The sequence below is a fragment of the Bubalus kerabau genome, chromosome 11, assembly GCF_029407905.1.
Source record: "Bubalus kerabau isolate K-KA32 ecotype Philippines breed swamp buffalo chromosome 11, PCC_UOA_SB_1v2, whole genome shotgun sequence".
Classification (NCBI taxonomy): domain Eukaryota; kingdom Metazoa; phylum Chordata; class Mammalia; order Artiodactyla; family Bovidae; genus Bubalus; species Bubalus kerabau.
This window is the reverse complement of record NC_073634.1, coordinates 71,029,372-71,049,595: the sequence shown is the minus strand read 5'-3', so window position 1 is coordinate 71,049,595 and position 20,224 is coordinate 71,029,372. Positions and strand designations below refer to the sequence as shown.

The 20,224-nt window shown below is 37.5% G+C and overlaps 1 protein-coding gene across 2 annotated transcripts in view; it reads right to left on the bottom strand.

Annotated features, from left to right (window-relative positions):
* Positions 1-20,224, bottom strand: part of GMCL1 (germ cell-less 1, spermatogenesis associated) — a 55,126-nt gene that overhangs the window by 3,068 nt on the left and 31,834 nt on the right. The window contains exons 10-13 of one of the 2 annotated variants that reach the window (XM_055540545.1): positions 19,944-20,013; positions 14,756-14,831; positions 9,883-10,028; positions 7,509-7,596 (exon numbers count right to left, since the gene is read on the bottom strand). In XM_055540545.1, coding sequence (XP_055396520.1) covers positions 7,509-7,596; positions 9,883-10,028; positions 14,756-14,831; positions 19,944-20,013 — 380 coding nt within the window. The remainder of the gene's footprint in view (positions 1-7,508; positions 7,597-9,882; positions 10,029-14,755; positions 14,832-19,943; positions 20,014-20,224) is intronic. The other variant, XM_055540546.1, reaches the window with a different exon arrangement.

The window sequence follows — 20,224 nt, the reverse complement described above, 5'->3', positions numbered from 1 at the left end:
TAAGAAAATTAGCATTCTGGTATCTAAATATAGTTAAGGTTGGTGGGGGAGAGTAGGTCAAACACCTAATTCTGGGGAAAGAGAGCCATGCAGATATCACTTGGGGGCTGAAAGGACATACCAATTTCTGATTATTACACTGTACTAATCCCCATTTCCCGTCCATTAGACACCTAATTCTTGCTTTCTTAAAACCTTTAATGCCGCCCGATGGCTCAGTTTATATCTATACGTGCACCTTTATCTTTAGAAAAGCTCCATTTTCCTTCTTCCACTATGGCATGGAAGCAGTGAAGTCCATACATTACAGCATCAGACATAGTGGTGGTATCTTCCTAGTTTTCATCTGTTTCCAGACTGTTTCTTCTATCTTCTCTGCTTCTCTGAGGCTCATGTTACTTATTTCTACTATAGCTCTATTATTTCTAAATTCCAGAATCCTTAAGTCCAACTCCTTACTAGAAATCTTCGCTTAGACATAAAGCAACTCAAGTTTAAATCATCAGCTACTGAACACTACCTACCGTTTCCATTCTTTTTGGGCCGTCAGTGCTGCCATGCTTGCAACTGGTTTTGATTCCCCATCCTAGTTCTTAAATACTTCATACCAGGTTACTTTTTTTGCCCACCCCTTAAATACCAATGCTCCCTAGGTTTCCATCCTGTCATATTCTCAACATAATTTCCTGTAGGTTGTCTGATCCAATCATTATTCCTAGCCCAGGCACTGCTGATAAACGCTAGACCCATTTATCCACCAGTGTTCCAATTTTTACCTCAGTGCCCTCAAATCAAATATGCTTTAAACAGAATTCATCATCTCTTTACCCACAAGTCATGTTCATTTTCCTTCCTATAATTCAAATATAAGGGAAAAAAGTTGCCCAAGTCACAAAGCCAGGTACTATCTCTGACTGCTTTCTTCCTCACGCTCACACACACTTAAGCATCAAATTCTACCAAGTGCACCCCTTAATTTTGAGAACCTATCAACATCTCTTCACCCCATTACTATCCTCCTTAAGTTGAGGTTCTCGTTGTTTCTGATCTGGGTTACAGCAAGAGCATCTTTTTTTTTTTTAATTGGATATTGGTTTATTTTTTTAAAGGGTCTTTACTGAGGTATAAACATACAAGTTACATAAAATGTATAATAAGTTCTACTACATGTATATACACTTGAGAAACCAGCATACTCAAGATAATAGACATATCCACCCCCTATCCATCCCCCTCAGTGTCCTTAGGTTCCTGATGCTTCTTCTACCCTCTGGAAACCAACTGCCTGCTTCTGTTCCATAGTCTGCCTTTTCTAGAGTTTTAAATAAAAAGAATCATACAGAATGTACTCTTTTTTGTCTCACTTCTTGCATTTAGCTTAATTATTTCATCCATGTTATTGTGTGTACCAGTAATTCATGCTTTGTTTACTGCTGATAATTTGGATTATAGCAATAGTTTCTAAAAACTGTCTTCCTGCCATTATCATGCCTCTAAGCTCAAAATGGATTCTAAAGACCTATATGTAAGATCAGAAACCATAAAACACTAAGAGGAAAACATTGGCAGAACATTGTATAAAACATAAAATCATAGCAAAGTCCTCTATGACCCACCTCCCAGAGTAATGAAATAAAAACACAAATAAACAAATGAGACTTAATTAAACTTAAAAGCTTTTGCATGGCAAAGGAAACTATATAAACAAAGTGGGAAGACAATCTTCAGAATGGAGGAAAATAATAGCAAATGAAACAACTGACAAAGGATTAATTTCCAAAATATACAAGGAGCTCATAAAACTGAACACCAGAAAAACAAACAACCCAATAAAAAAAGTGGGCGGAAACCTAAACAGACATTTCTTCAAAGAAGACAAACAGATGGCTAATAAACACATGAAAAGATGCTCAACATCACTCATTCAGTTCAGCTGAGTCGCTCAGTCGTGTCCCAACTCTTTGCGACCCCATGAATTGCAGCATGCCAGGCCTCCCTGTCCATCACCAACTCCCAGAGTTCATTCAAACTCACGTCTATCGAGTCAGTGATGCCATCCAGCCAATCTCATCCTCTGTCGTCCCCTTCTCCTCCTGCCCCCAATCCCTCCCAGCATCAGAGTCTTTTCCAGTGAGTCAACTCTTCGCATGAGGTGGCCAAAGTACTGGAGTTTCAGCTTCAGCATCATTCCTTCCAAAGAACACCCAGGACCGACCTCCTTTAGAATGGACTGGTTGGATCTCCTTGCAGTCCGAGGGACTCAAGAGTCTTCTCCAACACCACAGTTCAAAAGCATCAATTCTTTGACGGTCAGCTTTCTTCACAGTCCAACTCTCACATCCATACATGCTACTGGAGATCAGTGGAGAATAACTCCAGAAAGAATGAAGGGACGGAGCCAAAGCAAAAACAATACCCAGTTGTGGATGTGACTGTGATAGAAGCAAGGTCTGATGCTCTACAGAGCAGTATTGCACAGGAACCTGGAATGTTAGGTCCATGAATCAAGGCAAATTGGAAGTGGTCAATCAGGAGATGGCAAGAGTGAATGTTGACATTCTAGGAATCAGCAAACTAAAATGGACTGGAATGGGTGAATTTAACTCAGATGACCATTATATCTACTACTGCAGGCTGGAATCCCTTAGAAGAAATGGAGTAGCCATCATGGTCAACAAAAGAGTCCGAAATGCAGTACTTGGATGCAATCTCAAAAATGACAGAATGATCTCTGTTCATTTCCAAGGCAAACCATTCAGTATCACAGTAATCCAAGTCTATGCCCCAACCAGTAATGCTAAAGAAGCTGAAGTTGAACGGTTCTATGAAAACCTACAAGACCTTTTAGAATTAACACCCAAAAAAGATGTCCTTTTCATTATAGGGGACTGGAATACAAAAGTAGGAAGTCAAAAAACACCTGGAGTAACAGGCAAATTTGGCCTTGGAATACAGAATGAAGCAGGGCAAAGGCTAATAGAGTTTTGCCAAGAGAACGCACTGGTCATAGCAAACACCCTCTTCCAACAACACAAGAGAAGACTCTACACATGGACATCACCAGATGGTCAACACCAAAATCAGACTGATTATATTCTTAGCAGCCAAAGATGGAGAAGCTCTATACAATCAGCAAAAACAAGACCGAGAGCTGACTGTGGCTCAGATCATGAGCTCCTTATTGCCAAATTCAGACTTAAATGGAAGAAAGTAGGGAAAACCACTAGACCATTCAGGTATGACCTAAATCAAATCCCTTATGATTATTCAGTGGAAGTGAGAAATAGATTTAAGGGACTAGATCTGATAGATAGAGTGCCTGATGAACTATGGACGGAGGTTCGTGACATTGTACAGGAGACAGGGATCAAGATCATCCCCATGGAAAAGAAATGCAAAAAAGCAAAATGGCTGTCTGGGGAGGCCTTAAAAATAGCTGTGAAAAGAAGAGAAGTGAAAGGCAAAGGAGAAAAGGAAAGATATAAGCATCTGAATGCAGAGCTGCAAAGAACAGCAAGGAGAGATAAGAAAGCCTTGCTCAGAGATCAATGCAAAGAAATAGAGGAAAACAAGAGAATGGGAAAGACCAGAGATCTCTCCAAGAAAATCAGAGATACCAAGGGAACATTTCATGCAAAGATGGGCTTGATAAAAGACAGAAATGGTGTGGACCTAACAGAAGCAGAAGATATTAAGAAGAGGTAGCAAGAATACACAGAAAAACTACAAAAAAGATCTTCAAGACCAAGATAATCACGATGGTGTGATCACTCACCTAGAGCCAGACATCCTGGAAAGTGAAGTCAAGTGGGCCTTAGAAAGCATCCCTATGAACAAAGCTAGTGGAGGTGATGGAATTCCAGTTGAGCTATTTCAAATCCTGAAAGATGCTACTGTGAAAGTGCTGCACTCAATATGCCAGCAAATTTGGAAGACTCAGCAGTGGCCCCAGGACTGGAAAAGGTCAGTTTTCATTCCAATCCCAAAGAAAGGCAATGCTAAAGAATGCTCAAACTACCGCACAATTGCACTCATCTCACACGCTAGTCAAGTAATGCTCAAAATTCTCCAAGCCAGGCTTCAGCAATATGTGAACCGTGAACTTCCAGATGTTCAAGCTGGTTTTAGAAAAGGCAGAGGAACCAGAGATCAAATTGCCAACATCTGCTGGATCATGGAAAAAGCAAGAGAGTTCCAGAAAAACATCTATTTCTGCTTTATTGACTATGCCAAAGCCTTTGACTGTGTGGATCACAATAAACTGTGGAAAATTCTGAAAGAGATGGGAATACCAGACCACCTGACCTGCCTCTTGAGAAACCTATATGCAGGTCAGGAAGCAACAGTTAGAAGTGGACATGGAACAACAGACTGGTTCCAAAAGGAAAAGGAGTATGTCAAGGCTGTATATTGTCACCCTGCTTATTTAACTTATATGCAGAGTACATCATGAGAAACGCTGGGCTGGAAGAAGCACAAACTGGAATCAAGATTGCCGGGAGAAATATCAATCACCTCAGATATGCAGATGACACCACCCTTATGGCAGAAAGTGAAGAGGACCTAAAAAGCCTCTTGATGAAAGTGGAAGAGGAGAGTGAAACAGTTGGCTTAAAGCTCAACATTCAGAAAATGAAGATCATGGCATCTGGTCCCATCACTTCATGGGAAATAGATGGGGAAACAGAGGAAACAGTGTCAGACTTGATATTTTTGGGCTCCAAAATCACTGCAGATGGTGATGAAGCCATGAAATTAAAAGATGCTTACTCCTTGGAAGGAAAGTTATGACTAACCTAGATAGCATATTGAAAAGCAGAGACATTACTTTGCCAACAAAGGTCCGTCTAGTCAAGGCTATGGTTTTTCCAGTGGTCATGTATGGATGTGAGAGTTGGACATCACTCATTCGAGAAATGCAAATCAAAACTACAATCAGTAATCACCTCACACTGGTTAGAATGGCCAACATTAATCAATAAATACTAGAGAGGGTGTGGAGAAAAGGGAACCCTTTTGCACTGTTGGTGGGAATGTAAACTGATACAGTCATGATGGAAGACAGTAGGAAGATTCCTCAAAAAACTACCATATGAACCAGCAATCCCAGTACTTGGCATATACCCTGAGGAAATGAAAACTGAAAAAGGCACATATACCTTAATGTTCACTGAAGCACTATATATGATAGCTAGGATATGAAAGCAACCTAGATGTCCATCATCAGATGAATGGATAAAGAAACTGTGGTACATACATACAATGGAATATTACTCAGCCATAAAAGGAATGCATTTGAGTCAGTTCTAAAATGTGGTGGATGAACCTAGAGCCTATTATACAGAGTAAAGTAAGTCAAAAAGAGAAATATCATGTATTAACCCATATATATGGAGAAAGATGGTACTGAGGAACCTATTTACAGGGCAACAATGGAGATGCAGACTTATGGACACGGGCAGCAGGGGAGGAAGGAGAGGGTGGGACAAATGGAGAGAGTAACATGGAAGCCCATACATGACCATGCGTAAAATAGACAGCCAATGGAAATTAGCTGTATGACTCAGGGAACTCAAACCTGGACTCTGTAACAACCTAGAGGGGTGGGTAGGGGTGGGAGGGAGGTTAAAGAGGGAGGAGACACATGCATACCTATGGCTGTCTCATCCTGATGTATGGCAGAGGCCAACACAATATTGTGAAGCAATTTTCCTTCAATTAAAAATAATTAAAAAAAAAAAAGACAAATTACAGGACAAAAAAAATGATGTTGCACATATACATTTATTGACAAGAAAAGCTACATACAGCAAAGTGGGAAAAAAGCAGGTTACAAAGTAGTTGAACTGTAAGATAAAATTCTGGGAAAAGAATATAGGAGATGAAAAAAGTGTCATCTCTCAGCGAACCATGTATGATTTTTTCCTGTTTATTTTTATTTTCTATTTTTCTATAACAAATCTCCATAAGCTACATAAAATACATATATGCAACTCCCATAGCTCTCTACAGATCTCAGAAAAAGTCCAAACTCAATCCATAGCCCATCATGCCCTGCTCTACTCCTGATCTCATCCTCTTTCAAACCTCTCAGTTCCTTGAAGGACCCATATGCTCCCTGGGCTCCATCTGAGGATTGGTTCAGGTGTCCATTCACTTTTCAACTTGTCCAGAACAGGCCTTCCTGAGCTGTCCCTCACCACTCCCCAACACCCAAAGGTTAGAGATATCTCCCCAAAGGTTAGAGATATCTCCCTCAATGTTAGTCTTTGAGCCCATCTCTCTTGTGCTACTCAGCTTTATAACATAAGCTTCTCTTCATTTCCTCCACTTCTAGCATAAAACCTAGCATGTAACAGGGACACAAATGTTTGTTGAATGAGCAAATCAAGGAACACTAGGAATACAAGTATCTTGGCCTGGTGATTTTTAATTAAGTCTCTGGCTGCTTTCGGCCAGGACAGTGCTTTTTTAAAGAAGTTCTAAGTTGAAGGCAAAGACAGACAATGTTCATGCAGCTCCAGAGGGTGTGAGAGAGACCAGTAGAGAATTTTAGTGGAGGCAGATTTGAACTTATTATGTATCTGCCTTGTCATTTCCTACCCCACATGACCGAGTCAGCTTTTCATCCCTAAGAGTTCTAACAGTGGTTAAGACCCTCCATAAGAATGCTGTTAAAGAAGTTCTCATACAAGGCAGGGAGGTCAGATCTATCACTTCCAAGGCTGCTCCATGCAGTGCTAAATTCTGATATTCTATGATAGGCTCTTCAGTCTGAGGAAAACCGCTAACTTCTTTGTGTGTGTGTTTTGCTTTTTATTTTCTATTTTTTTCTTTCAAAACTGATAACTTCTAATAATTTATGTAAACTATAGGCTCCAAACCCTTTATAAACTCAGTATGTCCTTTGAAATGATGGTTAGCTGTACTAGAAACAAACTTCCTTGATTTTTAACAGCTCTCATTTTATTTTTTGAAACTGGTTTCCTTTGGCATCATGACATTTTGAAACATACACGCATGTGATTTATGAAGAAACAAACAGTCTCAGAGATAATTTTAGGAACACTGTAGATGTCTGTCATTTTAGAAACCCACTGTGCTAGCAGATTAGGTTCTCTTAATATCCAGGATCTATGGAAACTTAGCGGATTGTTTTTAAGGTCTCTCTTATTAATGTATAAATAAATGCAATAATGAACACAATGGAGAAAACAATTAAGAGTCATAACTTTTTGAAGATCATGTTCAGGATGAATATTATTTCCATACTGTCAACTTTTCCCTGCCCCTCCAATCAAATTGTGTTTCCTTCTTTTTTTGTCTTAGTGACACTTCTGCTAGAATGGAGTAAACTTTGAATGAGTAAACATGGCACTTCCATCTTTACCTTCAAAAAACTCTCAAACCAATCTTTAAGTCAAATATTAAAATCTTACGAATTTTCAAAAAGGAGTCAAAAGACAAATACTACAATAAAAAATTAACAGAAAAGTAATCAGACATACCTGGTCCTTTTCAAGTGTAAGTATCTGATAGCCAGTTGTTCTACTGCATATTAGTTTTCCACTGCTATCGAAAGAGGCCAAACGTAATCTAGAATACACACACAAGCACAAAAATAAATGATTTTTTAAAGCACACATTAAATAAGCCCTATCTTACTTTAATTTCTACTTTTTTCTTCCATATTCTTTTACTTTAAAATTTTTATTTATTCTCTAGAAGTCTTTTATTTGATAATACTTTGCAAAGTTTTTCCAAACTATAAACTGATTCTGTTTATATTTTTAAGCTTGTGCTATTATATACATCTGGGATATAAAAATAATTTATAAGTTATGCCTTTTTATTGTGATAAAATATACATAAAACTTACCATTTTAACCAAGTTTAAGTGTATTGTTCTTGACACCGAAGACATTTCACACTGTTCTGTTTTAGTCAATACCACCACTCATTGGAAAAGACTCTGATGCTGGGAGGGATTGGGGGCAGGAGGAGAAGGGGACGACAGAGGATGAGATGGCTGGATGGCATCACTGACTCGATGGACGTGAGTCTGAGTGAACTCCGGGAGTTGGTCAGGGACAGGGAGGCCTGGCGTGCTGCGATTCATGGGGTCGCAAAGAGTCGGACACGACTGAGCGACTGAACTGAACTGAACCATCCATCCATAATCTTTACTTCTTCCCTAAATGAAACTCTGTATCCAGTTACATGAATTCCCCATTTCTACCTCAGCCCCTGACAATCACCATCCTGTTTTCTGTCTCTATAAACTCGTCTATTCTATGTACCTCATGTAAGTGGAATCACACAGCATATGAACTTTTGTAACTGGCTTATTTCACTTAGCATAGTGTCTCCAAGGTTCATGTTACAGCACATGTGAAAATTTCCCTCCACTTTCAGGCTGAATAATATTGTTTTAGGTATATGCCATGTTTTATCTGTCCATCTGTTGACACTTGGGTTGCATCCACCTTTTGACTATTGTGAATAATGTTGCTATGTATACAAATATGTTTGAGTCCTTGGTTTCAATTCTCTGGGGGTAAATAACCAGAAGAGGAATCGCTGGGTGATATGGTAATTCTATGTTTAATTTTTTGAGGAAATGCCATACCATTTTCTACAGAGTATGCACCATTTTAACATTCCTAAATTTATCCACATCTTCACCAACACTTTTGTTTTTGATATTAGCCATCCTAACAGGTGTGAGGTGATGTCTCACTGTGGTTTTGATCTGCATTTTCCTAATGATTAGTGATGCTGAGCATCTTTTCATGTGCTTATTGGTCATTTGTACATTTTCTTCGGAGAAATATTTAAGTTCTTTGCCCATTTTTGAATCAGTTTTTTTGTTGTTGTGGAATTCAGATGTTCTCTATGTATTCCAGATATTAATTCATCAGATATATGGTTAACAAATATTTTTTTCCTATTCCACAGGTTACCTTTTCACTTTGTTAAGTGTCCTTTGACACATGATTTAATTTTGATAAGTTCAACATTTTTTTTTTTTGGTTATTGTTGCCTGTGTTTTGGTATCATGTTGAAGGAATCACTGTCAAATTTAGTATCAAAAAGCTTTCTTCCTGTTTTCTTCCAAGAGTTATTTTATTGTTTTGGCTCGTATGTTTAGGTCTTTGATTCATTTTGAGTTAATTTTTGTGCATGGTGTAACTTAAATATGACTTCCCAGGTGGCACAGTGGTAAAGAATCTGCCTGCCAATGCAAGAGATCAGAGTTTGATCCTTGGTATGGGAAGATCGCCTAGAGAAGCAAATGGCAAGCCACTCCAGTATTCTTGCCTGGAAAATTCCACAGACAGAGGAGCCTTGCCAGCTACAATCTGTGGGGCCACAAAGAGTCTGACATGTCTGAGCATACACACACACAAGGTAGACATGAATCCAGGACTTTTAAATAATCTGTTCAATAAGCTATTTTCTAATTTGTCAGCATCCTCTCCAGAAAAATACTGCCAGCTCAACTATTAGGCAAAGTTGAACATCTGAAATCCTATAGAAAGTTAAGGATAATATGAGACATGTTTTCCTATACAAGTACCTTGTTATATTTCCAGTTTGGACCTTTCTGGATTAGCAGCAAGGCAATAGCTTTAAACCCAGTATCAACCCTATACCATTTATATTTTAGCACATTCTTTCTTCCTGATATATTAGATCTAGGGTTTATACTTTTGATTATTAATACACTTTATAAGAATAGACTCTTATCATTTCCTTCCCGTTTCATTGTATATTGTATCTTACCAAAGTTCTACCACTGTTGGTATAAATTATGGTTTTATTTCATTTTTATAGTTCTTCTGGAGTGAGGAAGAGTGGGGTGGTAAAACTTCATCCTACCTAAATGCTATGCTCCTTCGAGGCTGTAAACTGACAGATCCACTACATGGCTGATTCAGTGTATTGCGTTTGAAAATGATGTATCGATTGGTGTAAGTTACAAGCAGGTCAAAGCCAAAGTTAAAACCTGTCCACCGCCAGCAGTACTGAAATACAGAGGAGAAAGATTTACTTCATTTTACCATATTAGCAAGTCAAAATTAAAAGATCAAAATGTCTTTTCTTTTTTAAATTCATTTCAAATATTCCTGTATCATGGTTTCCTAATTTTGTCAGTGCCTTAAGACTTACCACACAGAATACATATAAAAGGTTTACTACACAGACATGGTATACATCAAAGCCAGCAAAAGCAGCCTTTATGATCATTATTCCTTAAGGTACTTTCTTAATATTGTCTCTTTATGATCTATTTCATCAACTCTCCACACTGTAATTTTATCATAACTAATATGGCTTTTTACTACAATTCTAAGGAGGCGTATAGGTTAGGAAACTAGGAGTCTAGATAAAGGTAGTAAGAATCCATTAAATTTTCTCCTGCTTTAAAAATACCTTAATAAAAATACCTTATTTATACTCTGAAATACCTTAAGTGATACCTTGTGTGATCTCTCTTACATGTAAAATCTACCAAAAATATATGTACAGTTACAGAGAACAGCTGGGTAGTTGCCAGAGGCAAGGGGTAGGGAGTAGGAGAAATGAACGAACACTGCTTTTTTTAAAAAAAAGTTTAAATTAAATTTAAAAAATACTCTAAACTAACCAACAGAATCACCAACTGAGTTTTTTTAAATACCATCATGAGGGACTTCCCTAGTGGCTCAGTGGTAAAGAATCGCCTGCCAATGCAGGAGGGACAGGTTTAGATCCCTGACCCAGGAAAATCCCACGTGCTGTGGAGCAACTAAGCTTGTGCGCCACAACTATTAAGCCTGTGCTCTAGAACCCGGGAACTGTAACCACTCAGTCCACGTGCCCTTAGAGCCTGTGCTCTGCAACAAGAGAAGCCACCGCAATGAGAAGCCCATGTACCATAACCAGAGAAAAAGAGCACAGAGCAACAAAGACCCCAGTGTAGCCAAAAAATAAATAAATAAAACCATCATGAGGCTCACAAGTTTGTTTATTCTATCAACTAATAGTTAATAAGACACTATTAAGTAAAGTGGCATGCTACAATGAAGTTGAAGTTAGGGCTTTGAGTGCTTGGTTGACACTATGAATTACAACATTAAACCAATAGTTCATTGATTATTTATTGAGCACATATTTTGTGCCAGGTACTACCCTAGGCATTGAAGAAATGGCAGTAGATAAGTTTGAGCCCTAGTAAATGTATATTTTAATACATGTATGTTTGTGTGGAGGAGGACAGAATGTAATTCCAGGAGAGAGTGACAGGGCAGAGGATAGGGGCTGGCAGCTGGGGAGCCTACTGGTTCAGGCAGGTGGTCAGGTAATGTTTAAGGAGATGCTACATGACTAGAGCCCTGAGTCAACTAAGGAGCAGACCAGTTAGCCATCTGGGAAAAAGTGACTTAGACAAAGGGAACAACGAGTCCAAAGCTCTGGAGGGAAAAACATGCTTGGCATATCTGAAGAACAGCAAAAAGGGCTATGTGGCTAGGGCAATAACTGAGGGGGATAGAAGCTGGAGATGAGTTCAGAGAGCCAGTCAGGGGCCAGAGAATATAGGGTGCAGTGTCCATAGTAGAGAAGAGTTTGGATTTCTTCTAAGTGTGATAAAAGTCTAATGGAAAATTTTAGAGGAGATAACATGATCTAACTTGCATTTTAAAAAGATGATTTTGGCTGTTGTGTGGAAAACAGAATGTACAACAAGAGTAAAAACAGGGAGAGCAGTTATGAAGCTCCAATACAGTCCAGGCAAGGGGTAATGGTGACTTGGATTTGGGTCACAGTAGAAGACAGGGCAAGTATATTTTGAAGCTATATATTTAAAGGAACTTCTTACAGACAACAGGTGTGGAATGAAAGAAAGAGGAATCCAAAGTTTGGAGCCTATACAATAAATGAACAAAGGGGCTATTTATGGGTTGGCGAATACTTGGAAGGAGGAGTCTGGGAATGAAAATCAGAGTTTAACTGGGCCCATTCTATTTGAGATGCTATTAGGATTCTAAGAAAGATGTCATGTGAGAAACTGGATACAGGAGTTAGAAATTGGTGTTAAGTCATAAGACTAGAGATCACTTAGTAGCCAGCCAAAGAGCAAAGACAAGGAAGAAGTCCAAGTACTGATCCTCCAGTCATATCAATATGTGTTGAGAAAGAGATGGATCTAGCAAAGACTTAAAGGAAGCAGCCAATTAAGTAGAAAGAAAACGAGCACAGTGTGCTCTCCTGGAAGTCACAGAGAAAATCTCCAAGGAGTGAGTGAGCAGATGGGTCACGCTGCCAAGAACTTTCAGAAGACTAAAAACTACTTGATTTGGTAATGCAGGAATCAGTGGTGATAGTGGCATGGCAGTTTCACTTGAGTTTATTGGAGTAAATGAATTGGAATGGAGACAGGCAACTTTTTTCAATGAGTTTTGCTTAAAAATGGTACAGGGAAATGGAGTGGGAGCTAGAGTGGAATGTGGGTCAGGGAATGGTTTAAGATGGGTGATGCTGTAGCATGTTATATGCTAAATCAGAATGATCCAGAAGAGAAAACTGACGATGCAAGAGAGGGAGGTGATGACTGTATGAACAAACCTTCTGAATATGTGAGAAGGGATGGGGTCGTTACAGGAGAAGGGGATGGACTAGGACAGAAACAGACAGTTCATCCATTCTGATAAAAGTACAATACATGGCTAAGATGCAGATAGACTGGTAGTACTGTTGGTAGAAGATGCACAGATTCTCTTCCTATTGCCTTTACTTTCTGAATAAAGAAAGAAGGAACGCAACTGGATATAAGAATAAGGGTGGCAGCACTGCCCTTGAGAAGGTATGAGAGTTACTCCAAGCGTGGGAGGGTAAGTTCGCTAGGGAGACGCAAGGATCACACAGCATTAAAGACCTGCTTGAAGTCTACATTTACAAACAAAACCTGCTGGGGCATATTTGGTGTTTTTCCTTAGTTGAATTCATTTGTATGGAAGCAGGCATGGAAAGCAGGGGTTTCCCTGGCAGCTCAATGGGAATCAGCCACTCCAATATTCTTGCCTGGGAAATCCCATGGATAGAAGAACTTAGCAGGCTTTAGTCCATGGGGTCTCAAATGAGTCAGACATGACAGCGACTAAACAACAATAATTGGCATGGAGAGCATGGAAAGGAGGGATTTAACAAAAACTGAGGACTAGCCAGGTGAATTTGACAGAGTGAAAAAGGGAAAAGAGAAATTAAGAGTATAAGCCAGGGACCAATTTCAAGACGTAACATAAAATTTAAGTCAAGTAAAGAAAGAAGTAGGGATGTGGTGAGAAGGTAAAGGGAAAAAGTAAGAGCAATGTAATGTACATTCCAGTGGGGTTAGAAAGATGTTGGGAGGTCAAATAGGAGAGGGAGAGCGCTACAAAGATACATTCTGCAAACAGTGTGCTTAAAATGGAGATTTTGAAGGGGGTGTATGAATCAGGCATACAAAAACGGAGGATATGCTTACAGGAAATGGGTACTGAGATAGAGTGGTGCACAAGATCACAGAGGGAAGGAAGGTTCAGGAAAAGATACTAAAACCACTGAGACTGCTAAGAAGAGTAGGGAGAAAGCAAACCAGTGAGCCCAGGGAGTGATGGCCATAGTCAGAGTAGTGAGTGGTGAAGTATACTTGTCAAAGGAGATATCATTCAACTATGACGAGGGTGGAACAAGGTCTGGGAGCAGCAACTAGGATGACTAAGGAATAAAGAAGACGCTATTTCTCATTCATATTCTGATCATTTATCACAACTGTTAACACAAACATAAAATAATAAACCTTTCAAAACTTAAAATGAGGGAAAATCTGGGAGAAAAATAACCAAATTGTTATCTAAATTAGGCTGGCAATCTGTTTCACATATGATAATATACATCTCCAGTCCAGGTTTGATGCATGAGACAGGGTGCTCAGGGCTGGTGCACTGGGATGACCCTGAGGGATGGGATGGGGAGGGAGGTGGGAGGGGGGTGGTTAAGGATGGGGAACACATAGAAATAAAAAGTTAAAAAAAAATAATAAAAAAAAGAAAAACAAACAAAAAAATTAGGCTGATTTTTTTTTTTAAGATAAAAATTACAATTAGGGTAGAGTTTTTTTAAAAAATGTAATTCATGTCTCCTTAATGGCTGTAAAATCAATTTAATGAGTCACACTCATTTTTAAAAATAAATTAAGTAGAAACAAAGCTTGGGACACAGCAGCTGTAAGCACCGTTTTGTAATACTTTTGTTTCCCTTATAAGCATTTGCACTGGGTGGTAATGAAAAACACTTCTTAATGTGGATGGCAATCAAATCAAAAGGTTTGAATGTCTTTCATCTAGGGTTGTAACTATAAAACAGAATCACTCTTAAGATTATGTAATGGCTTTCATTAAAGATATTAAGATATTAATAGGATTAACTTATTTATCTTAATTTCTGGATTACTGAGGGATCTTCTCATATCTCTTATCTAGACTCCAGAGGTTGAACAGTCTCATGAAAAGCTGACAAATTAGTCACCATTGAGCATGTAACTCCTTGCCCAGGAGATCATGCTACAGAAACTAAAACACAAAAAAATGCTCTTCTGAGCATTTATGACTATGTCATAATTTATCATTATGACATGATAACATGTATCATGACCGTTACTGAAAGCATATTTTGCACTAACAGTATAACAATTTGTATAAGACTATACAATTGAGTTACAACCCATACTTACTTCACCATCTTTGGCAAGCTTTCTACCACACCTCATGCTATTTCCCTCTAGTTCTTCTTTATTAATTTCTTGAGGCCTAGAAATATACATAAAACATGAAATCTCATAGAAAATAAGCAACTAATAATTGAAAAATAATTGTGAGTTCAAATCAACAGGAAAAAATTGCTACTAGATTCAAAATTTTGTGGTATGGATGAAGATCAAAATGCAGGGATTACATCTAGCCCATTACCTTTGCTAAATAAAAAAATTTTAAATCTTTAGCGTTTTACTTATTGCCTTGACTTCTAGAACACTTTTACAAGAGCAGGGTAAAACCAGAGAAGAGGTGGGGGAAAATCTATGAGAAATTCTGCTTACTAAGAAAGAAAAATACTTAAAGTCTAACTATTAAATAAAATATATAAGATGCAACTTGGTATCATCTATTATTATTGTTTCACACACAACCCATTTTTTAAGAAAACCAAGTTCAGCATTTAACAGGAAACTGCTGTAGAACTTTATCAATTAATCTTTACTTGGCCCTTTAAAAGCCATAATCAACTAAGAGAAACTGTTATTTCAGTATGAAATAATAAAATGACATTATTACTAGCTTAGAATTCCAAATGATAAAAGTAATATAATATCTTCATTCATATATAGCATTTATTAAGTACCAAGATACTGGGGCTATCATCATCTCACAAATATACTGAAACAAATACAACAAATAAAAATTAATTAAATGTAGATAAAATAAAACATGCCCATGACATCCAAGAGCCCAGTCTAGTAGGGAGCTAGACTTAAGTAATAATATAATAATGTGGAGAGAACTAATTTTAAGAGCATGAAGAAGGCACAGGTTTATTGCCTGGGGTTAGAGTGGGATCATCATGGAGGGAAGTATTATTTGTGCCTGAGAGGGAGTTTCTTGAGGTAGAGGTCAGGGATGACCTCTACGCAGAAGGCCATTCCAGGCAGAAGAACAGCAGGTAGAAAAGGACCAGAGCATGAAAGGATACCAAATGTCTGAAGAAAGTAGTGCAGGCAGAACCTAAAACGAGAGTGAGAGACGAAGCAAAAGGCATTTGGGACAGACTGCTGAAGGGCTGCCCCTGCTGCTACACTAATGGAGTTTTAAGATGAGAGAGTTCCCATGTATTTTTTCTGTTACTTTAAAATTTTTTCTTATGAAAAATTTAAAACCTGTAAAAGTAAACAGCATAATGAGCCGATTTTTTTTTTACCATCTAGGTTCAGTCATTTTGTTTTAGTTTTACTCTCAACCCACTTCTTCCCACACTCCTCCCAACTATCTATTTCTGAGGCTGATCCTCCAGATACCATATCCTTTAATCTGTAAATAGTTCAGTATGTACTTCTTAAAGATAAGAACTTTCAAATAATATTGACACAGATTTATCACACATGAAGCAATAATCCCTAACTAACCTCAAATGTCCCTGGTCCTATTTAAGCAGGGAAGTGAAAATATATTTCTACATAGGAAGATAATCCTGTTGGCAATGTGGAAAAGAATTTGGAAGAGGAGAACCCTGGAGGGAGACTTTATTAGATTATAACCTAGAGTCCAGGAAGTACACTGTCCTTCTCATTTTACTGGCCCTGCACTAGCAAGAAGATGCTCAGCATGTGTGGAATAGAGTGCTTCATTAGGGGCAATATAGCCATATATTTCTGAGGGCAAGAAAACCACTTATTCTAGCTCAGACTCTTAGGTAAGACTCTATATTATAAACTCAAAACGGGTATACATGAGGAAAATCTTGAAAAAAAAAGAAAAGAACATTCATCATATAAAAATTGAATATACAAAAGAAGTAGGTAGGATGGTTTATAAAATATTTCATACATTAAAAAAGTCTTCACATCTGAATTCCAATAAATAATTTACTTTCATTTTTTGGAGGGATTTTTCTTATTCCTATTTCAACTATCTTACTAATTTCTGCAAAGTAAGTATGCTGTGAATATATCTGGGAGAAGATGAGATATAAATTATAAGTAAACAGAAACTAAGAACCCTGGATAACAATCTTATAATCATTATCATGAGTTTATAGAACCCTTTCACATACTGTTTAGATATAAACATACTAGACTATTATTTTAGTAAGTTTTCTGGTATATAAAAATAAATTAAAAGAGACTGGGGCAGGAAAAAATTTAAATGTAAAGCCCTTCTATAAACTTATAGGTGGATTGTTTCTTCATACTGCCTATACCAAGGAGCTAGTATAAAGATCAAACAATAAATGTGGAAGTACTTCTGTGAACTGCAGAGCACTACACACTGAAAGAACAGATAATATGCTTCCTCTTAAAATGAAGACAGTACAGAAATATTTTGTAGAGGGGTCATGTGCTTTTGACGAAGGCACGTATATCTACATGAGTTAATTCACCTTAGATTCAAGTCTTCAAAAAACCTATTACATTAGTAAAATTTGACAATATTACCACAAATAAGAAAATCAGCTTTACCTATACATATATATGAAGATCATGCTTTATGAAAGCATTATTCCAAGTAACATTTCAATTAGGTTAAAAGAAAACCATAACACTGAGACAAAATGCATAAATTATTCAATTTTACTAATAAAACAAATGACAATGCAAATGCCCCATTATACTAAGTGACCAGAAAGATAAATATTTATAATACTGACAGTTAAAGAAATATAAGAATAAACGTTGATTACATTATCTTTTCTCTAACAGCTCTTGATTTTAATACTGTTACTGTTTTTTCAACATGAGTCCATTTAAAAATTCATAGCAAAATCCACACACCTATCATCAATTAATCTACAATAATGGAGGCAATAATATACAAAGGGGAAAAGATAGTCTCTTCAACAAGTGGTGTTGGGAAAGCTGGACAGTTACATGTAAATCAATGAAATATGAACACTTCCTCACACTATATACCAAAAAAAAATAGTTTATATACCTAAGTATAAAGACATGATAGCATAAAACTCCTAGAAAAGAACAGGGAAAACACTCTCAGATATAACCCAAGCAATATTTTTTTAGATCAGTCTCCCATGGCAAAAGAAATGAAAGCAAAAATGAACAAATGGGACCTAATCAAAGTTAAAAGCTTTTGCACAACAAAGGAAACCATAAACAAAATGAAAAGACAACTGACTGAATGGGAAAAAATACTTTCAAATGATGTGACTTTCAAGGAATGTTAATATCCAATACATACAAACAGCTCATACAACTCAAAAAAAAAATGAACAACCCAATCAAAAAGTGGGCAGAAGACCAAAATAGACAATTATCTAAGGAAGAAATACAGACGGCCAATGGGCATGTGAAATGATGCTCAATATTGCTAATTATTAGAGAAATACAAATCAAAACTACAATGAGGTATGCTCTCATACCAGTTAGAATGGCCATCATAAAAAAGACCATAAATAATAAATCTGGAGAGGGTATAGAGAAAAGGGAATTTTCCTACACTGTTAGTGGGAATGCAAATTGATGCAGCTGCTATGAAAAAATGGTGCGGAGGTTCCTTAAAAAACTAGATTAGAGACACCATATGATCCAGCAGTGCCATTCCCAGGCATATATCCCCAAATGATGAAAACTCTAATTCAAAAGGATACATGCACCCTAGCACTATTTACAGTAGCCAAGACATCCAAGTAACCCAAGTGCCCATCAACAGATGATTGTCTTAGAAAGATGTGGTGTACACACACACAAATTTATAAAGTGGACTATTACTCAGCCATAAAAAAGAATGAAATAATGCCATCTGCAGCAACATGGATGGATCTAGAGAACACTGTACTATGTGAGGTAAGTCAAAGACAAATTATCATATGATATCACTTATATGTGGAATCTAAAAAATAATAAAAATGAATCTATACAAAAATACCCAACAAACTTACTTATAAAACAGAATCAGATTCACAGGCATAGAAAACAAACTTATGGTTACCAAAGGGGAAAGGCTGGGGGGGAACACAGGTAGGGATAAATTACGAGTATGAGATTAACAGATACAAACAACTATATATAAAACAGATAAGCAACAAGGATTTATTATAGAGCCCAGGGAACTATATTCAACATCTTGTAATAGATTATGATGGAAAATAATCTGTATATATATATATATATAACTGAATCTTTTTGATGTACACCTAAAACTAACACAATATTATAAAATCAACTAAATTCAGTATAAAAAAAATTTTTTTTTTTTTTTAAATAAAAAATGCTATGATGTACCATGGGGGCTTCCCTGGTGGCTCAGACAGTAAAGAATCTGCCTGCAATGTGAGTTCCATCTCTGGGTTGGGAAGATCCCCCGGAGAAGGGAATGGCTACCCCACTCCAGTATTTTTGCCTGGAGAATTTCATGGACAGAGGAGCCTGGCAGGCTACAGTCCATAGTGTCACAAGGAGTCAGACACAACTGAGTGACTAACACACACAAACACTGTCAGGAAGCATTTAACAGGAGGCTTCCTGTGTGCTGTTTTGGATCTGTCATGAATCCTCTGTCCCTTACTAATTCCTGAATATTTAGGAATTAAGAGGAGTTGGCAAACCGCTCCCGGGGCTGAGGAATGCATGCATTTCCTTCATTAGTTTTTCCATACGGTGATAAGTAACTATTTACGACCCTCTTCCTTTTTATGAACCATAAGGTAAAAGTGATTATTTACAACCCTCTCTCTTTGATATGGATTGCCTTATGATAATTTGTAAGTCTGGACTTTTGATTTTTATCTTTGCTGAAAATAGCTACCTCTTAAGACAGTATATATACCCACACTATTTTGAATAAAACACCTTTGCTCCATCAGAGCTTGGGTCCCCGTGTTTTTCTTTTACTCTCTTCCTTTCTCTCTCTCTCAGGCTAATTCTTTGGAGCGCAGAAGCCCGCTGAGCTCACTTTCTTGCCCGGGCTTCTAAGACCTTCTCGAGAAGGCACACTGTGCTTTTACCCCCTCGAGAGGGCGTCCAGTGCCTACAAGAAGCAGTGCAAGCCCTGTGTCAAAGGCTTTATCAGTTTTCTGAGTAAACCAAGGAATATCAGCCTCTTACTCTCTCTCTTTTACTTTCTTATTGCCAACTCCAGACCACCAGGTTCCAGTTCATTAAAGGACCCCAACAACACACAATACACTATACTTACCCCACCTCACTGTCTTGTTCTGCTCGGAGCATAGCCAGCCACTGCTGTTTATACACAGAAGATAGCCATTCTAAAATGTAAAAACAAATAAAATAATAATAAGAAATATGGAAAAACAAAGGATTTAAAATTTTAATACATTGATAAAATTTTTACCATATTAAAATTCAAATTTAAAATGGCAATAAGTAAAGCTGGTAATTTATATTTTCAAATATGCTACAACAAATTGCACTCATCTCACACGCTAGTAAAGTAATGCTGAAAATTCTCTAAGCCAG